The sequence below is a fragment of the Haliotis cracherodii genome, unplaced genomic scaffold, assembly GCF_022045235.1.
Source record: "Haliotis cracherodii isolate W230 unplaced genomic scaffold, xgHalCrac1.p SCAF_12, whole genome shotgun sequence".
NCBI classification, from domain to species: Eukaryota; Metazoa; Mollusca; class Gastropoda; order Lepetellida; family Haliotidae; genus Haliotis; species Haliotis cracherodii.
The window spans coordinates 44,475,601-44,495,430 of record NW_027266267.1 but is presented as its reverse complement, the minus strand read 5'-3'; the positions used below and the strand labels follow the sequence as shown (position 1 = coordinate 44,495,430).

General features: G+C 47.3%; 1 protein-coding gene across 1 annotated transcript in view; it reads right to left on the bottom strand.

Annotated features, from left to right (window-relative positions):
* Positions 1-1,886: 1,886 nt before the first annotated feature.
* LOC139458454 (BOS complex subunit NOMO1-like) overlaps positions 1,887-19,830 on the bottom strand; it is a 43,834-nt gene continuing 25,890 nt past the window's right edge. The window contains exons 24-31 of the mRNA XM_071239894.1: positions 17,362-17,489; positions 15,790-15,931; positions 14,416-14,502; positions 13,801-13,911; positions 6,245-6,346; positions 5,242-5,361; positions 4,251-4,343; positions 1,887-3,020 (exon numbers count right to left, since the gene is read on the bottom strand). Of these exons, the coding sequence (XP_071095995.1) occupies positions 2,871-3,020; positions 4,251-4,343; positions 5,242-5,361; positions 6,245-6,346; positions 13,801-13,911; positions 14,416-14,502; positions 15,790-15,931; positions 17,362-17,489 (933 nt within the window). The 3' untranslated portion in view covers positions 1,887-2,870. The remainder of the gene's footprint in view (positions 3,021-4,250; positions 4,344-5,241; positions 5,362-6,244; positions 6,347-13,800; positions 13,912-14,415; positions 14,503-15,789; positions 15,932-17,361; positions 17,490-19,830) is intronic.

Below are 19,830 nucleotides of genomic sequence, written 5' to 3'. Positions count from 1 at the left end.
TTCAGTTGAAATAACGCTAACACCCACTTGAGAATCTATGGGGAGTACAAAAAAACTGAATACTTAAGTTGGCTTAAAATTATCGGTCAGACAGTCGGGCAGGTGGAGGAAATTCCATGCAGCCCACAGAAAAGTTACCAGCCACGGCACCCAGACAGGCAGTTATTTCGGACACTGCTACCCAAAATTGTGATTTATAATCAGAATCGAGTAGTGGGTAACCAAGTGGTCAGAGAGTTTGTTGGTCACACCGAGCCCAGGATCCACGGCCCAAATAGGTACATGGAAGTCCAGTCTGAGACTTTAGCCACTGGTCCGAAGACCAAGTCAGGTAACATTCTGTTCGGTCTAGTAAGATCAGCTAACAAAATGCAATATGACAACACTAAAAAGTACTGAAAATGTTGCTTCGAATTCAGGCAAGTGGACTCAAAGTCACAGACTGAAAGATGACATGCATTGAACAAGTCAGCGAACCTGACCATCCGATCGATTACCGATCCGATTACCTTGATATATGTGAGCTTGAAGATAAAGGGTGTGATTCTATTTTTCATCCCAAACTATTCAACTTTTTCAGTTTGTAAACAGTAATAACCAACAGCTGGAGTCTAAATAGTATGGCGACAGCTTCAGTGGCAGAGAGATTAGTGATGTCATTTCATTGTGACGTCATGGTAACCAATGATGTCACAATGATCTGCAAAGCATTGTGAAGTAATTTAATACGTAGTGGTATCTACTGGAAGATATCGCTTCATTTCACCCAAGTGATATCTCCTGTGGAAGCCAAGCGATATCCAAGTTTTGGATGATAAAAAGAGATACAATGGGTAGGCTAGAGTTACCAGAACTCTCTTGGTTCTCCACTCCGACTATTCTACACTTACTAGACTGTCAAATCCTTATTGATCATAATGTACAAAACAATGAATACCCATGTGCAAATATCTGAAAGATGTCGATCTTCAACAATTAAATGCTAATGGTTAAATATTAACACAAATAACAAGTCATACATGTGTTAACCATACCCTACTGACCTCCGGGGATTGGTCCAGTAAATGCTGGTGACACTTCTCAAAAATCACATTATCTGGCTCTCTGATTCAGTTCAACAGTCAGATCAAGATACACCACATCAAAACTCCACACATCAAATAAGGTGCAACAACAATGGTTGTTTTAGTTGGTTTATTGTTTAACGCCGCACTCAGCAATATTCCAGCTACATGACGGCGGTCTCTAAATAATCGAGTCTGGACCAGACAATCCAGTGATTGATATCATGAGCATCAATCATCGAAATTGGGATCGATGACATGCATCAACCAAGTCAGGAGCCTGACCACAAGATCTGCTTAGTTGCCTCTTACGACAAGCATAGTCGCCTTTTATGGCAAGCATAGTCGCCTTTTATGGCAAGCATAGTCGCCTTTTATGGCAAGCATAGTCGCCTTTTATGGCAAGCATAGTCGCCAACAATGGAATTCACATTATGAGAAGTATGTTGCAAACTTCATAAAGGACCTCATGTACATAATCGGAAAACAATATTCTACAATGCAATGTCACCCCATGTAAGGAGGTCTTCCAGCACCAATAGCCCCCAACTTCTAGACCAATCTGTAATTGTAATAAGCGTCCCCTCTGAGACTGAAAATTAACATGACAGTCCACATTTTTAGATCTACAATACGATCTCATTAAAATCAGATCTTAGTTTTCGCTACCGCTAAACAAAGATCTGAGGACACCCCATAGCGGGTCACGTCAGAACGACCTTTCACGAACTTTAACCGACCAATGAAATGACTGACAAGAAATCGACATTAGCCAATCAGAAGGCAGCTTTCTTGAGCTTTACGACACTAGTTTCAAACTATCGTTCGAAATACCCTCTGTTAATTTTTTTGAGGTTGGATGAATAGAAAACACTGTTCAAATGTTTTATCCCACGGAAGCGAGAGGCAGACGATAATTTTGACGGAATCAGTCGTACGGGCTGTAACTGTCGTTCGGACTACCCGTGTAAACGTTTTCGAGTTTGCATGATTAGAAAACACATTTCGACTGTCATTTTCATGATCTGGTAAGCGACGCTCTGATTGGTTGGATGACAGGTCGTTCTGACGTGACCCATACTGGGATGCCCTCAGATCTTTGTTTAGCGATGGCGAGAACTAAGATCTGATTTTAATGAGATTGGTGTACACTATAGATTATTTTACAGAAACAGAAGGGGTATGTAATTGCCCTGTAAGTATCATGGAAGCTATACACAAGCTGTCCTGTAACACAGGCATTCCTGTCAATGGTTACCATGGTTACAGCCCTAAAGAGCTCCACATAAAACTCCTCGACATCTCACACTCGCTCTCACAAGATCTGGTTGTGAAATAATCACAATGACTGCCATCAACATAATGCTATACTAATTCTGCGTGGATAGTTACATCAATCTCTGACATAAATGTTATAAATAGTGAGTGAGTTTGGTTTAATGCTGCTATTAACAGTATTTCAGTCGTATGATGGTTTTTTAGCGGAGGAAAGCTCGAAATGATGCAGATCTTGGACGATTACCATTTTAATGAATCCGACAAGCTCGTATTGTGCTTACAAACCTAGTAACATAATCTGGGCGAACCCGAGATTTAATTTAGAATTAAAGGAGACTTTTATTAAAATATGGATGAATATACTTCTTGTGAACATATTCTAATTTGGGCAAAATTCACACCGACAGCCCAGTTTTCACATGACTTTCATACATGCAGAATTCCACACATCTACAGAATAATGATACAACTTCATGAGAGAGCCTGGACATGATTAACATAAATGATTGATTCCTATCGTCATGACGATCATGTCTTGCGAGGCTTGGCCTTCTTCCTGGCGGCGGCGGCGGCGCTGATGTCCTGCATGGGTTCGGGCGTGGCGGTCATCACGTCGTACTGCGGAGGTTTCATCATGCTCTGGACCTGGTCGATGCCCTGACTCATGAACGGCAGGACCTGCAGCGAGAAAGCCGGAGTTGTAGAGACGCCATACACAACCCCGGAACACATTTAGATCTGGCTTCAGTCACAACTGTAATGAGTGAGTATGGTTTGACGCCGCTTTTAGCAATATTCCAGCAATATCACGGCGGGGGACACCAGAAATGGGCTTCACACATTGTACCCATGTCGGGAATCGAACCCGGGTCTTCGGCATGATGAGCGAACGCTTTAACCACTAGGCTACCCGACCGCCCCCAGTCACAACTGTAAAACAAACTATCCGTCTACCCAGACTTAGTTGGAGATGAGGTGACATGGGGTTTAACGTTGCGTCCAAGATTATTGCGCTAACATAGCGACGTGCATGAACGTGTGTGTGTGTGTGTGTGTGTGTGGCTGCTTGTACTAGTCCAAACTGATGCTAGCTCACTGAGATACCATGCCACAGTTTAACATGAATATCCCATTCAGACACAGTATACTGACTCCGAGCTGACCACTCTTTGTTTTAGCCCCTTAATGCCAAGCTCCAGTCAGGGTAACAATAAGTACATCTTTTCACGTCTTTTGGTAGGACGCGGCTGGGGATCGAACCCCGGACCTTCCACTCTCTGGGTACACACTCTACCACTGGACCACTGAGGTTGTCTTAATACTGCCTGTTGAAGTTAAGTCTCTGGTCAGAGTTAATTTGCCAGCACCTTTGGGGCAGTGGTCCCTACAACTGTTGTAATTCCATGTTAAGACCCTAAGCCATTATGCAAAGACATTTTAGCGCCACACCATTTTGTAAGTCCACATTAAGACGATCATGGCCATTTCACAAAGGGATTTTAGCACATCGCCTTTAAAACGATCATGACCACTTGACAAAGTGATATTAGTACATCGCCTTTAAAACATCACCTTAACAACAATCATGACCATTTGACAAAGTGATTTTAGCACATCGCCTTTAAAACAATCATGACCACTTGACAAAGTGATTTTAGCACATCGCCTTTAAAACGATCATGACCACTTAACAAATTGATATTAGCACATCGCCTTTAAAACAATCATGACCATTTAACAAAGGGATTTTAGCACATCGCCTTTAAAACGATCATGACCATTTGACAAAGGGATTTCACTACTATGACTGCAGCAAGTCCATGTTAGTGTACACAAGTTGTCTCTAGGAGTAGAAGCAGGCTATAGCGACACGAGTGTTGCTGCCTATGACGTGAGTGTGCCGCCCACCTTCTGGTAGTTGTAGGCGAGGTAGACGGCTCCAAGGAGGAGGGGAAGGAGGAGGAAGGAACCACTACTCAACTCCTGCTCCAGGGACTTGCGCTGAAACAGAGAGACAAGCTCATCAGTAATACTGCAGCAGTAGTACCACACATGTTGTACATCATCATTTGGACAGGACTCTCCCCATGGAGTGGAGAATGTTCTTGTTGGTGAGCTGAGAATTGGTTTACATATAATGATTATTATTATTGTTGATGTGAGAATGTTTATCATCACCATTGCCCAAGTGATCATCATCATCATCATCATTGCCCAAGTGATCATCATCATCACCATTGCCCAAGTGATCATCATCATCATCATCATTGCCCAAGTGATCATCATCATCACCATTGCCCAAGTGATCATCATCATCATCATCATTGCCCAAGTGATCATCATCATCACCATTGCCCAAGTGATCATCATCATCATCATCATTGCCCAAGTGATCAGCAGCAGCAGCAGCATCATTGCCCAAGTGATCATCATCATCATCATCATCATCATCATCATCGCCCAAGTTATCATCATCATCACCATTGCCCAAGTGATCAGCAGCAGCAGCATCATCATTGCCCAAGTGATCATCATCATCATCATCATTATCATTGTCCAAGTGATCATCATCATCATCAGCATCATCAGCATCATGGCCCAAGTGATCACCATCATCATCACCATCACCATCATCAGCATCAGCAGCAGCAGCAGCAGCAGCATCACCATCATCATTATCACCATTATCATTGCCCAAGTCATCATCATCATCATCATTATCATCATCATCATCATCGCAGTCGTCGTTGTCCAAGTAAACCAGAATTTATCTCAGGTGTTAAATATAATACTCATAATCATTATTCCACCATGGAAAGGAAAGCACAGCGATAATAACACACACAGACTGACAGCACAAGGCCCAGGACATGGAGGATTCTCTACAAAGTGGTCTTACCTTTGGCTGGAAGACGAGTGTGAAGTGATGGTAGGTGGTGTTGGCGGTGAACAGCACTTCGGGGAGAGAGTAGTCATACATGCCCTTGTGGAGGGTGCTCTCCACCCGTATAGTGTACACCTGGACAGACAGAATACGATGACACAATCAGGTGTCAGCGAGTAACCACCAGAGTGAGTGAGTGAGTTGGGTTTAACGCCGCTTTTTTACAGTATTCCAGTTATATCACGGCGTGTCAGCTTAATGTGGGAGGAAAGCCCCAAGTGATGAAGGCCTCAGACGTTTTCCTTTTCGGTGAAACCCACGAGCACGGGTATGGAGCTGACAAACCTAGAAACATTACTGGGGTGAACCGGGATTCGAACCCACAATCATAGGTTTCTGGCGAGCCCAAGGGATGCAACTCTGCACAGCGAATGGCGGCGCCTTAGATGACAGGGCAACCCATGCCCCCTAGTATCCACCAAACCCCATATTGGAGGCAGCTCTTACAAGAAGTTTGTTTGGTTGCTGTTTAACGCCGCACGCAGCAATATTCCAGCTATATGATGACAGTCTGTAAATAATCAAATCTGGAAAACACAATCCCGTGATTGACATCATGAACATCAACCTAATCAAGGCAGCTAAAAAAAGTAAAAACCCTTCACCTAGGAAGAAGCTTCAACAAATTCCTTAAACTGTTCGTATTTTTTCTGTGTTTTCCATCTCCCACCCTGCCCTGAATTTTTATTCAGACATGAAAAAACACAACTAGTGAAAAACATTGTCCATATTTTTTACATTTTTTAAAACTTTCGTCCGCCTCTTGCTGGTTGAGGTTCGAGATGAGAAACACATAAGAAACATGGATGGCCTTACCAACATGGCGGAATGTATCCAGTAGTTCTAGTCTAGATATATTACTTAAAGATCTCACCAGCCCAGTCACTGACCACCTGACCTGGGTGCTGGAGTCCTACTTGACCAACAGGGGTCTGTGTTCCTGGTATTGTCGACCTACCTTGCTATCGATGGGGAGGGAGGGCATGTAGAAGAAGGTGGTGACGGCCATGTTGATGGTGTGGATGGGGCTGTCGGGGGAGTCCTCGCGGTACAGCAGCACCTGCAGCAAACAGATAAATTACACATACGGTCTGCAGCCGTATCCATGGTAACCATAACCATGGTAACAATAAACCTGCTCCGCCCAGACACTGTTGTTGCACCACCGAGAATTCACTCACATGCTATCACAATCTCAAAGATCTGAAGACATCCAATTACTGGTCACATCAGAACGACCTTTAGCGAACTTTGACTGACCACTGAAACGACTAACAAGAAGTCGACATCAGCCAATTGGAAAGCAGCTTTCTCAAGCTTTACGGCACTCGTTTCAACCTGGTGACTTCCATTTCAGACTACGCTTGAAAATTATGTTGACACAGTTCTCGATTAAAATTTTGAAAACTGAACAAACGAACATTCATGAATGTGTAATATATGGTTGCGATTGTATGGCAGTGCTTCCCACATACTGTGCAACGCCTCCTCCGTTCAAATGTTTATCCCACGGAAGTGAGAGACAGACGATACTTTTGACGGAATCAGTCCTACGTGCCGTAACTCGTTCGGAATACCCCGTGTTAACGTTTTCGAGGTTGCATGATTTGAAAACACATTCCGACTGTCACTTTCATGATCTGGTAAGCAACGCTTTGATTGGTCAGATGAAAGGTCGTTCTGACATGACCCGTAATGGGATGTCCTCAGATCTTGTTTAGCGACAGCGAGACTAAGATCAGATTTTGATGAGATTGATGTTATAATTTCACAGTGGCTTTTTAGGTATATTCCTACTCCTTTGGGTCCTGCATACTGGGTACTGTAATTAGGGAATATCATGCGTCTCCAAAAGAATGCGACCGCTGGTCCCTGGCCAAAAATGCGACTCAATATGAATGCAACACCCCCTCCTCTCAAGCATCTTAAAAAAACGTCCTCTGTCACATTTACAGGAGAATCCTCACTTTAATTCAACCTTACATTAATCCAATCACACACCAAATAGCACTGCTTATTAGCGCTGAGTAAAGTACTTCTGCAAAAACAATACATGCGTGCTGGCTCGTGTCGGCCTTTGACGCAGTTGCTAAAAACAATGGGTGGCGTCTGTCTGGACTTGCAGGTGTGATCAGTGATGACATGAGTGAGTAGAACTTGTCTTGACCCCAGCAGTGACAATTCACAGGATGTAATTAGTGTTTGAATGACATTGTTGTAACAAGTGCTGCTCAATAAACAGTGATGTGGAATACATATTTGTTTGTTTTCAGCGTATGTCTAAGCCCTCCAACACAAAAATACCAAAAACCGACCTAAATTAATAAATCAAATACTTAAAAGCTCCAACGACCTAACAAAAGCAGGCAAACAAATAACCTTCTTGTGGATACCCGCCCACGTAGGAATATACGGTAATGAAAACGCCGATAAAGCAGCTAAACTATCCCTCAAAATCCCAGAAATAAGCTTAAACTTACCCATCTCAAAATCAGAAATTAAAAGTGTAAACAAACAAAAAATCACAAAAAAATGGCATAACCTATATCTAAACTCAAATACCCAAATCAAAAGAGTGCTCCGCAAACCACTAACCAAACCAAAAATTCTCCATCCATCAAAACAAATCGACAGAGTAATCACTAAACTCCAAACAGGACACACCAACCTAAATAACCACCTAAAAAATTTTAAAAAACACACTACAGGTAACTGCCCACACTGCAAACAACCAGAAACCCCAGAACACGCACTCATCCACTGCACACACTACCTAACACATCGAACCGCATTACAAACCACCCTCAATCTAAACAAGGCTCTCACTCTAGATGCAATACTAAACCCACAAAATAAACTAGAAAACTTCAAGGCCTTAGGCGTATTCTTAATCAAAACCGAACTAATAAAACGCATCTAAAACCATAATAACCTACCAAATCAAAATCACATAAACAAACAATCATCCACCATACCCAGCTCCCTTAGTTCTCCTCCCCAACCCCATCGGCATCTATTCCAAATCTCAAAATTCCCAAATTCTATATAAGCAACCCCTAAAGCCCCCTCTTGGGTTGCACACACCACTTTCGCCCCTTTCGGAAACACATTAAATGGCCTGGCCGGGCCCGTGTGCGAAATACGCATCAGTCGGAGAGCGCACGTTATATCTCCAAAGTAAGTAAGTAAGTAAGCGTATGTCTAAGTTGGTATTTCTTCTATCCAATGTGTCTTATTGTTGATATGAATGCGATGTTTAATAATGCGAGCAAAGACTCGCATTTTTCACATCTAATTCGTGCTCGCATTAATTTCAAGATTTAAAGTATTTGACACCAATGAGTAGACATTTTCTTCAATAATTTTGCTGAAATTCTGTTTCAGGTGACGACATGTTTTCCCATCATACTCAGTCTGCAGTTACTTAGAAACACAAGTTAAAATCATAAAAGTACAAATTTAGTGCTTTTTCACCAAAACTGAATTAGCGAGTTTATGATGATTATTTGTTTCCCCTCAGCCTCATTAGATCAGAACCTCCACAGTGAGTCAGGATGAATGTGAACATCATCGGGGAGTCAAACAAAGCATGATGTGTGATGGAGACCTGCGTGAATCAGGAGAGGCCAACTACCACCCACCTTGAGGGAGACCTGCGTGAATCAGGAGAGGCCAACTACCCACCTTGAGGGAGACCTGCGTGAATCAGGAGAGGGCCAACTACCACCCACCTCGCATTTTTCACATCTAATTCATGCTCGCATTAATTTCAAGATTTAAAGTATTTGACACCAATGAGTAGACATTTTCTTCAATAATTTTGCTGAAATTCTGTTTCAGGTCACGACACATTTTCCCATCATACTCACCTCCACAGTGAGTCAGGATGAATGTGAACATCATCGGGGAGTCAAACAAAGCATGATGTGTGATGGAGACCGGCGTGAATCAGGAGAGGCCAACTACCACCCACCTTGAGGGAGACCTGCGTGAATCAGGAGAGGCCAACTACCACCCACCTTGAGGGAGACCTGTGTGAATCAGGAGAGGCCAACTACCACCCACCTTGAGGGAGACCTGCGTGAATCAGGAGAGGGACAACTAATACCTTGAGGGAGGCCTGCGTGAATCAGGAGAGGCCAACTACCACCCACCTTGAGGGGGACCTGCGTGAATCAGGAGAGGGACAACTACCACCTTGAGGGAGGCCTGCGTGAATCAGGAGAGGGACAACTACCACCCACCTTGAGGGGGACCTGCGTGAATCAGGAGAGGCCAACTACCACCCACCTTGAGGGAGACCTGCGTGAATCAGGAGAGGGACAACTACCACCTTGAGGGAGACCTGCATGAATCAGGAGAGGGACAACTACCACCTTGAGGGAGACCTGCGTGAATCAGGAGAGGGACAACTACCACCTTGAGGGAGGCCTGCGTGAATCAGAAGAGGCCAACTACCACCCACCTTGAGGGGGACCTGCGTGAATCAGGAGAGGGCCAACTACCACCCACCTTGAGGGGGACCTGCGTGAATCAGGAGAGGGCCAACTACCCACCTTGAGGGGGACCTGTGTGAATCAGGAGAGGGACAACTACCACACACCTTGAGGGAGACCTGCGTGAATCAGGAGAGGGACAACTACCACCCACCTTGAGGGAGACCTGCATGATGGAGAGGGCCAACTACCAACCACCTTGAGGGAGACCTGCGTGAATCAGGAGAGAGGCCATCCAACACCCACCTTGAGGGAGACCTGCATGAATCAGGAGAGAGCCAACTACCACCCACCTTGAGGGAGACCTGCGTGAATCAGGAGAGGGACAACTACCACCCACCTTGAGGGAGACCTGCGTGAATAGAGAGGGCCAACTACCACCCACCTTGAGGGAGACCTGCGTGAATCAGGAGAGGGACAACTACCACCCACCTTGAAGGAGACCTGCGTGAATCAGGAGAGGCCAACTACCCACCTTGATCGAGACCTGCGTGAATCAGGAGAGGCCAACTACCCACCTTGATCGAGACCTGCGTGAATCAGGAGAGGCCAACTACCACCCACCTTGAGGGAGACCTGCGTGAATCAGGAGAGGGACAACTACCACCCACCTTGATCGAGACCTGCGTGAATCAGGAGAGGGCCAACTACCACCCACCTTGAGGGAGACCTGCGTGAATCAGGAGAGGACCAACTACCACCCACCTTGAGGGAGACCTGCGTGACTCAGGAGAGGGACAACTACCACCCACCTTGATCGAGACCTGCGTGAATCAGGAGAGGGCCAACTACCACCCACCTTGAGGGAGACCTGCGTGAATCAGGAGAGGACCAACTACCACCCACCTTGAGGGAGACCTGCGTGAATCAGGAGAGGCCAACTACCCACCTTGAGGGAGACCTGCGAGAATCAGGAGAGGCCAACTACCCACCTTGAGGGAGACCTGCGTGAATCAGGAGAGGCAAACTACCACCTTGAGGGAGACCTGCATGAATCAGGAGAGGGACAACTACAACCCACCTTGAGGGAGACCTGCGTGAATCAGGAGAGGGACAACTACCACCCACCTTGAGGGAGACCTGCGTGAATCGAGAGGGCCAACTACCACCCACCTTGAGGGAGACCTGCGTGAATCAGGAGAGGGACAACTACCACCCACCTTGAGGGGGACCTGCGTGAATCAGGAGAGGCCAACTACCACCCACCTTGAGGGAGACCTGCGTGAATCAGGAGAGGGACAACTACCACCTTGAGGGAGACCTGCATGAATCAGGAGAGGGACAACTACCACCTTGAGGGAGACCTGCGTGAATCAGGAGAGGGACAACTACCACCTTGAGGGAGGCCTGCGTGAATCAGAAGAGGCCAACTACCACCCACCTTGAGGGGGACCTGCGTGAATCAGGAGAGGGCCAACTACCACCCACCTTGAGGGGGACCTGCGTGAATCAGGAGAGGGCCAACTACCACCTTGAGGGGGACCTGTGTGAATCAGGAGAGGGACAACTACCACACACCTTGAGGGAGACCTGCGTGAATCAGGAGAGGGACAACTACCACCCACCTTGAGGGACACCTGCATGATGGAGAGGGCCAACTACCAACCACCTTGAGGGAGACCTGCGTGAATCAGGAGAGAGGCCATCCAACACCCACCTTGAGGGAGACCTGCATGAATCAGGAGAGAGCCAACTACCACCCACCTTGAGGGAGACCTGCGTGAATCAGGAGAGGGACAACTACCACCCACCTTGAGGGAGACCTGCGTGAATAGAGAGGGCCAACTACCACCCACCTTGAGGGAGACCTGCGTGAATCAGGAGAGGGACAACTACCACCCACCTTGAAGGAGACCTGCATGAATCAGGAGAGGCCAACTACCCACCTTGATCGAGACCTGCGTGAATCAGGAGAGGCCAACTACCCACCTTGATCGAGACCTGCGTGAATCAGGAGAGGCCAACTACCACCCACCTTGAGGGAGACCTGCGTGAATCAGGAGAGGGACAACTACCACCCACCTTGATCGAGACCTGCGTGAATCAGGAGAGGGCCAACTACAACCCACCTTGAGGGAGACCTGCGTGAATCAGGAGAGGACCAACTACCACCCACCTTGAGGGAGACCTGCATGAATCAGGAGAGGCCAACTACCCACCTTGAGGGAGACCTGCGAGAATCAGGAGAGGCCAACTACCCACCTTGAGGGAGACCTGCGTGAATCAGGAGAGGCAAACTACCACCTTGAGGGAGACCTGCATGAATCAGGAGAGGGACAACTACAACCCACCTTGAGGGAGACCTGCGTGAATCAGGAGAGGGACAACTACCACCCACCTTGAGGGAGACCTGCGTGAATCGAGAGGGCCAACTACCACCCACCTTGAGGGAGACCTGCGTGAATCAGGAGAGGGACAACTACCACCCACCTTGAGGGAGACCTGCATGATGGAGAGGGCCAACTACCACCCACCTTGAGGGAGACCTGCGTGAATCAGGAGAGAGGCCATCTACCACCCACCTTGAGGGAGACCTGCATGAATCAGGAGAGAGCCAACTGCCACCCACCTTGAGGGAGACCTGCATGAATCAGGAGAGGGACAACTACCACCCACCTTGAGGGAGACCTGCGTGAATCGAGAGGGCCAACTACCACCCACCTTGAGGGAGACCTGCGTGAATCAGGAGAGGGACAACTACCACCCACCTTGAAGGAGACCTGCGTGAATCAGGAGAGGCCAACTACCACCCACCTTGAGGGAGACCTGCGTGAATCAGGAGAGGCCAACTACCACCCACCTTGAGGGAGGCCTGTGTGAATCAGGAGAGGCCAACTACCCACCTTGAGGGAGACCTGCGTGAATCAGGAGAGGGCAACTACCCACCTTGAGGGAGACCTGTGTGAATCAGGAGAGGACCAACTACCACCCACCTTGAAGGAGACCTGCGTGAATCAGGAGAGGCCAACTACCCACCTTGATCGAGACCTGCGTGAATCAGGAGAGGCCAACTACCACCTTGAGGGAGACCTGCGTGAATCAGGAGAGGACCAACTACCACCCACCTTGAGGGAGACCTGCGTGAATCAGGAGAGGCCAACTACCCACCTTGAGGGAGACCTGCGAGAATCAGGAGAGGCCAACTACCCACCTTGAGGGAGACCTGCGTGAATCAGGAGAGGCAAACTACCACCTTGAGGGAGACCTGCATGAATCAGGAGAGGGCCAACTACCCACCTTGAGGGAGACCTGCGTGAATCAGGAGAGGGCCAACTACCCACCTTGAGGGAGACCTGCGTGAATCAGGAGAGGGACAACTACCACACACCTTGAGGGAGACCTGCGTGACTCAGGAGAGGGACAACTACCACCCACCTTGAGGGAGACCTGCATGATGGAGAGGGCCAACTACCACCCACCTTGAGGGAGACCTGCGTGAATCAGGAGAGAGGCCATCTACCACCCACCTTGAGGGAGACCTGCATGAATCAGGAGAGAGCCAACTACCACCCACCTTGAGGGAGACCTGCGTGAATCAGGAGAGGGACAACTACCACCCACCTTGAGGGAGACCTGTGTGAATCGAGAGGGCCAACTACCACCCACCTTGAGGGAGACCTGCGTGAATCAGGAGAGGGACAACTACCACCCACCTTGAAGGAGACCTGCGTGAATCAGGAGAGGCCAACTACCACCCACCTTGAGGGAGACCTGCGTGAATCAGGAGAGGCCAACTACCACCCACCTTGAGGGAGACCTGTGTGAATCAGGAGAGGCCAACTACCCACCTTGAGGGAGACCTGCGTGAATCAGGAGAGGGCAACTACCCACCTTGAGGGAGACCTGTGTGAATCAGGAGAGGCCAACTACCACCCACCTTGATCAAGACCTGTGTGAATCAGGAGAGGGCCAACTACCACCCACCTTGAGGGAGACCTGCATGAATCAGGAGAGAGCCAACTACCACCCACCTTGAGGGAGACCTGCGTGAATCAGGAGAGAGCCAACTACCACCCACCTTGAGGGAGGCCAGGTGCTCCTGGGGCACGATGATGTTGCCACTGATGTCCAGTTGGTTGAGGTGGCGGAAGGCAATCACGTTCACGTCCTGGAAATCTTTACTGTCAACCTACAAGTGTGGAAACAGAGTGAGTGAGTGAGTTGGGTTTAACGCCAACTTTAATAGTATTCCAGTTATATCATGGCGTGTCAGCTTCATGTGGGAGGAAAGCCCCAAGTGATGCAGGTCTCAGACGTTTACTACTTCAGAAAAAAAAACCGTTTGTCGCCTCTTCTGACACGCATAGATGACTCTTACGACAAGTCCAAATGTACATCCTATTATTACCCGACCATACCCTGCCGTAGGTCTCAAGAGCTGGGTACAAAACGTCCCATTGGGAATTGTTTTATGGAGGACCTCGCAAAAAGTATTTAGATACATGCATAAAACCCTCTGGTCCTGCATATGATGAAGTTCACTGAAGCTTCATCTTTATTTAAACATAGACAAAAGGAATATTAACAGTCACGACCTGCAGTTACACCAGGGAGGTCATCAAGTTCACCTACAGAAAGACCAGTGGTTGATAGCACGAGCAACAAGATGAGAATGTACACGTGGTCTGCTTACCTTGAGTACCCTGGACTTGGGGGCTGTCCTCTCTATGTGCGTGTTCACCTCGCCACCCTTCAGGCGCAGCACGTACTCACACTTGGGCTGCAAGAAATGACAACACGACTGTGACCTTCACTGACTCACCCTAAACTACCCCTCTTTAGAGGACCACCTCCGTGGTCTAGTGGTAGAGCGTCCGCCCAGAGTGTGGAAGGTCTGGGGCTCGATCCCGGGCGCATCATATACCAAAAGACAGATCATACCCCATGTCCCTCACAGGAGTACAAGCCTATGTTACAGCTAGACAGCAGATCATACCCCGCGTCCCTCACAGGAGTACAAGCCTATGTTACAGCTCGACAGCAGATCATACCCCATGTCCCTCACAGGAGTACAAGCCCATGTTACAGCTCGACGGCAGATCGTATCCCATGTCCCTCACAGGAGTACAAGCCCATGTTACAGCTCGACAGCAGATCATACCCCATGTCCCTCACAGGAGTACAAGCCTATGTTACAGCTCGACGGCAGATCGTACCCCATGTCCCTCACAGGAGTACAAGCCCATGTTACAGCTCGACGGCAGATCATACCCCACGTCCCTCACAGGAGTACAAGCCCATGTAACAGCTCGACGGCAGATCGTATCCCATGTCCCTCACAGGAGTACAAGCCCATGTTACAGCTCGACAGCAGATCATACCCCATGTCCCTCACAGGAGTACAAGCCCATGTTACAGCAGATCATACCCCATGTCCCTCACAGGAGTACAAGCCCATGTTACAGCTAGACAGCAGATCGTACCCCATGTCCCTCACAGGAGTACAAGCCCATGTTACGGCTCGATGGCAGATCGTATCCCATGTCCCTCACAGTACAAGCCTATGTTACAGCTCGACAGCAGATCATACCCCACGTCCCTCACAGGAGTACAAGCCCATGTTACAGCTCGACGGCAGATCATACCCCACGTCCCTCACAGGAGTACAAGCCCATGTAACAGCTCGACGGCAGATCGTATCCCATGTCCCTCACAGGAGTACAAGCCCATGTTACGGCTCGACGGCAGATCATACCCCATGTCCCTCACAGGAGTACAAGCCCATGTTACAGCTTGACGGCAGATCATACCCCATGTCCCTCACAGGAGTACAAGCCCATGTTAAAGCTCAACGGCAGATTGTACCCCACGTCCCTCACAGGAGTACAAGCCTATGTTACAGCTCGACGGCAGATCGTACCCCATGTCCCTCACAGGAGTACAAGCCCATGTTACAGCTCGACAGCAGATGTACCCCACGTCCCTCACAGGAGTACAAGCCTATGTTACAGGTAGATGTCCCTCACAGGAGTACAAGCCCATGTTACAGCTCGACGGCAGATCGTACCTCCAGTCCCCTGATGCGGTAGGTTCCATCCTGTTCCGTCTTGCTCTCCTCCTGGTACGTGGAACACTTGTCCTGGCCCACCGCCTCCACCACAACGCCAGGCTCCGGCTCCCCGTTCAGGGACGTCACCCGGCCGTAACAGCTGTAGGAAATGAAAACATCTGTATGAACAGTCAACCCTAAATAGAATCTTCACGGAACTCAGTCTAGTGTTCAGGTGATGTAATAATGGACGTCATGAACAATGGCACACGTCATATTGTATTGTTCTCAATAATGAAGGAATCGTTTCAACTGACCAATCAGCATTGAGAAGAACTAAAATGCGCATGTGCATCTTCGCAAGTCAAGGGAGTTAACTGACTGTAAAAGTCCAGTTTCCACCCATGCAGAACCAGTCTGGAATTCTGGAGTTATATTTTGGCTGGACTAATGAGTCTATGCATAGTCCAAGCAAAATCCCTTAACAAACTTTAGATCCGGTTGGTAAACATATATTCAACATGCAGATTGTGGTCAACTGCAAAATTAGCAAAGCATGTGTACCGTCAGCTGGGTGTCGACAGGCATTTTCCAAATCTTTTCATGTTTTAATCAAGGTACTCAAGTGATTTCATGCACTTCTCAAGGTAAGACCCATTTTATTACAATAAAAATCTTGATTATCAACCAGACTGGGCACTACCATTTTGTTTGAAGCAAATACCAGTGATATGAGGAGTTGATTATGTTTGGTCAATATGAGGGACACTAAAGGGACATAACTCCTTTAGCCACTGGTGGTGCTACCATCTTGCTACGAAATTCCAGCCTACTTCGGCTTACATCATGTTAACACCCTTGCCTGGGGCACATATTCTTCCCGAGGCAAGAGAGTTAACTGACTTTAAAAGTCCAGTTTCCACCCTTGCCGAACTAGGCTGGAATTACTGGGCTTGATCATAGCACCACCAGTGGCTATTACCAGTTATGTCCCTTCTAAGCCTCTCCTATGGACCAATCTATACTGTGATAAAACGCGTCTTACATCGCGAAATGCATCAAATCACGTGAGCACCTTGATTAAAAACATGAAAAGATTTTGAATAATATCTGCTGACAACGAGTTGGCGCTGCACATGCTTTGCAAATACTGCAGTCGATCGAAATCTGCACGACAGTTTATCAACAGGATTTCGATTTCGGTGCGCGAATCTGATTGGACTATGCATAGACTCGTTAGTCCAGCCAAAATGTAACTCCATGATACCAGCCTAATTCGGCAAGGGTGGAAACTGGACTTTTATAGTCAGTTAACTCTCTTGCCTCCGGAAGATGGGGGTACATGGCATGTGAAAACATCAGAAAGTTACCAAACTCATCCATTCTATTGTTATGGGTATAATTGAATTTGATAGATGTACTTAACTTCTAAGCAGTGTTGAACATGTTGAAAAGCCATGGTGGCCCATGATTCTCTGATTTCAATGCAGGGACCCATTTATCTTCTAAATTCACATCATTAACAATTACTTGATGTCTAAAACTGTTGCATATTCCACAGCGATTCAATGAAGGACACTCGCGACTGACCTGTAGGCCACTCTGGCTCCGGTGATGGTGATCTTGCGTGTTGTTCCCTCCTGAACGTCGATCATCTGAGAGGATGGCTCGAACTTGTACTCCTTCATCATGGGGCGCAGGAAGTACTGGCCAGGACTCTGTGGGGGACACACAATACACTCATCTCCATGGCAACACACTTATCTCCATGGCAACACAGTTATCTCTATGGCAACACACTCATCACACTCATGGCAACACATTCATCACACTCATGGCAACCCCTCCATAGGAGGTCGTGTCCGGTGCACTTTCTAATTGGCCAATCAGTGTCAAGGTTTCTAAATTCTCTGTCTGTTTTAACCGTGCATTCACAACTCATTATCTGACAGCTGTATCATGAAAACAAACTTAAAGGACGAGTTCTGAATGTAAATAATAAAGGTCATGCCATTATATTGTTGTGGATATATACACCTTGGCCTCAATACCCAAAAGGAATATCTGTGTCCTTTGGTTTTTCGTAAAATACAATTTCCCAATGGAGCATTTGTGGAGGTGGAAAAGGAGCCGAATCCTCAAAGAAAGCTGATATCTGATGGCTATCCTGTTCTCCATAGGGAGACAACGCCTGAAAACTGGATGTTTACGGTAAATTAGGCCAGGACCCATCCAGTTTGTTTGTTTGTTTGTTTGTTTGTTGCGCAATGCCTTACTCAGCAATATTCCAGCTATATGATGGCTGTCTGTAAATGATGGAGTCTGGACCAGACAATCCAGTCACTGATCTGAGAAATGTCCCTGACTACAGTCTGCAATGACATTCAATCAACGGAGTCCCCAAGTCTAACCACCCAATCACACAGTCTCCCCATACAGCCAGCATAGGTTGTGTATACAAGAGAACAACAGGAGAGACAAGAGAACAACAGGAGAGACAAGAGAACAACAGGAGAGACAAGAGAACAACAGGAGAGACAAGAGAACAACAGGAGAGACAAGAGAACAACAGGAGAGACAAGAGAACAACAGGAGAGACAAGAGAACAACAGGAGAGACAAGAGAACAGGAGAGACAAGAGAACAGGAGAGACAAGAGAACAACAGGAGAGACAAGAGAACAACAGGAGAGACAAGAGAACAACAGGAGAGACAAGAGAACAACAGGAGAGACAAGAGAACAACAGGAGAGACAAGAGAACAACAGGAGAGACAAGAGAACAACAGGAGAGACAAGAGAACAGGAGAGACAAGAGAACAGGAGAGACAAGAGAACAACAGGAGAGACAAGAGAACAGGAGAGACAAGAGAACAACAGGAGAGACAAGAGAACAACAGGAGAGACAAGAGAACAACAGGAGAGACAAGAGAACAACAGGAGAGACAAGAGAACAACAGGAGAGACAAGAGAACAGGAGAGACAAGAGAACAGGAGAGACAAGAGAACAACAGGAGAGACAAGAGAACAGGAGAGACAAGAGAACAACAGGAGAGACAAGAGAACAACAGGAGAGACAAGAGAACAACAGGAGAGACAAGAGAACAACAGGAGAGACAAGAGAACAACAGGAGAGACAAGAGAACAACAGGAGAGACAAGAGAACAGGAGAGACAAGAGAACAGGAGAGACAAGAGAACAGGAGAGACAAGAGAACAACAGGAGAGACAAGAGAACAACAGGAGAGACAAGAGAACAACAGGAGAGACAAGAGAACAACAGGAGAGACAAGAGAACAACAGGAGAGACAAGAGAACAACAGGAGAGACAAGAGAACAGGAGAGACAAGAGAACAGGAGAGACAAGAGAACAACAGGAGAGACAAGAGAACAGGAGAGACAAGAGAACAACAGGAGAGACAAGAGAACAACAGGAGAGACAAGAGAACAACAGGAGAGACAAGAGAACAACAGGAGAGACAAGAGAACAACAGGAGAGACAAGAGAACAGGAGAGACAAGAGAACAACAGGAGAGACAAGAGAACAACAGGAGAGACAAGAGAACAGGAGAGACAAGAGAACAACAGGAGAGACAAGAGAACAACAGGAGAGACAAGAGAACAACAGGAGAGACAAGAGAACAACAGGAGAGACAAGAGAACAACAGGAGAGACAAGAGAACAACAGGAGAGACAAGAGAACAACAGGAGAGACAAGAGAACAACAGGAGAGACAAGAGAACAACAGGAGAGACAAGAGAACAGGAGAGACAAGAGAACAGGAGAGACAAGAGAACAACAGGAGAGACAAGAGAACAGGAGAGACAAGAGAACAACAGGAGAGACAAGAGAACAACAGGAGAGACAAGAGAACAACAGGAGAGACAAGAGAACAACAGGAGAGACAAGAGAACAACAGGAGAGACAAGAGAACAACAGGAGAGACAAGAGAACAACAGGAGAGACAAGAGAACAGGAGAGACAAGAGAACAGGAGAGACAAGAGAACAACAGGAGAGACAAGAGAACAGGAGAGACAAGAGAACAACAGGAGAGACAAGAGA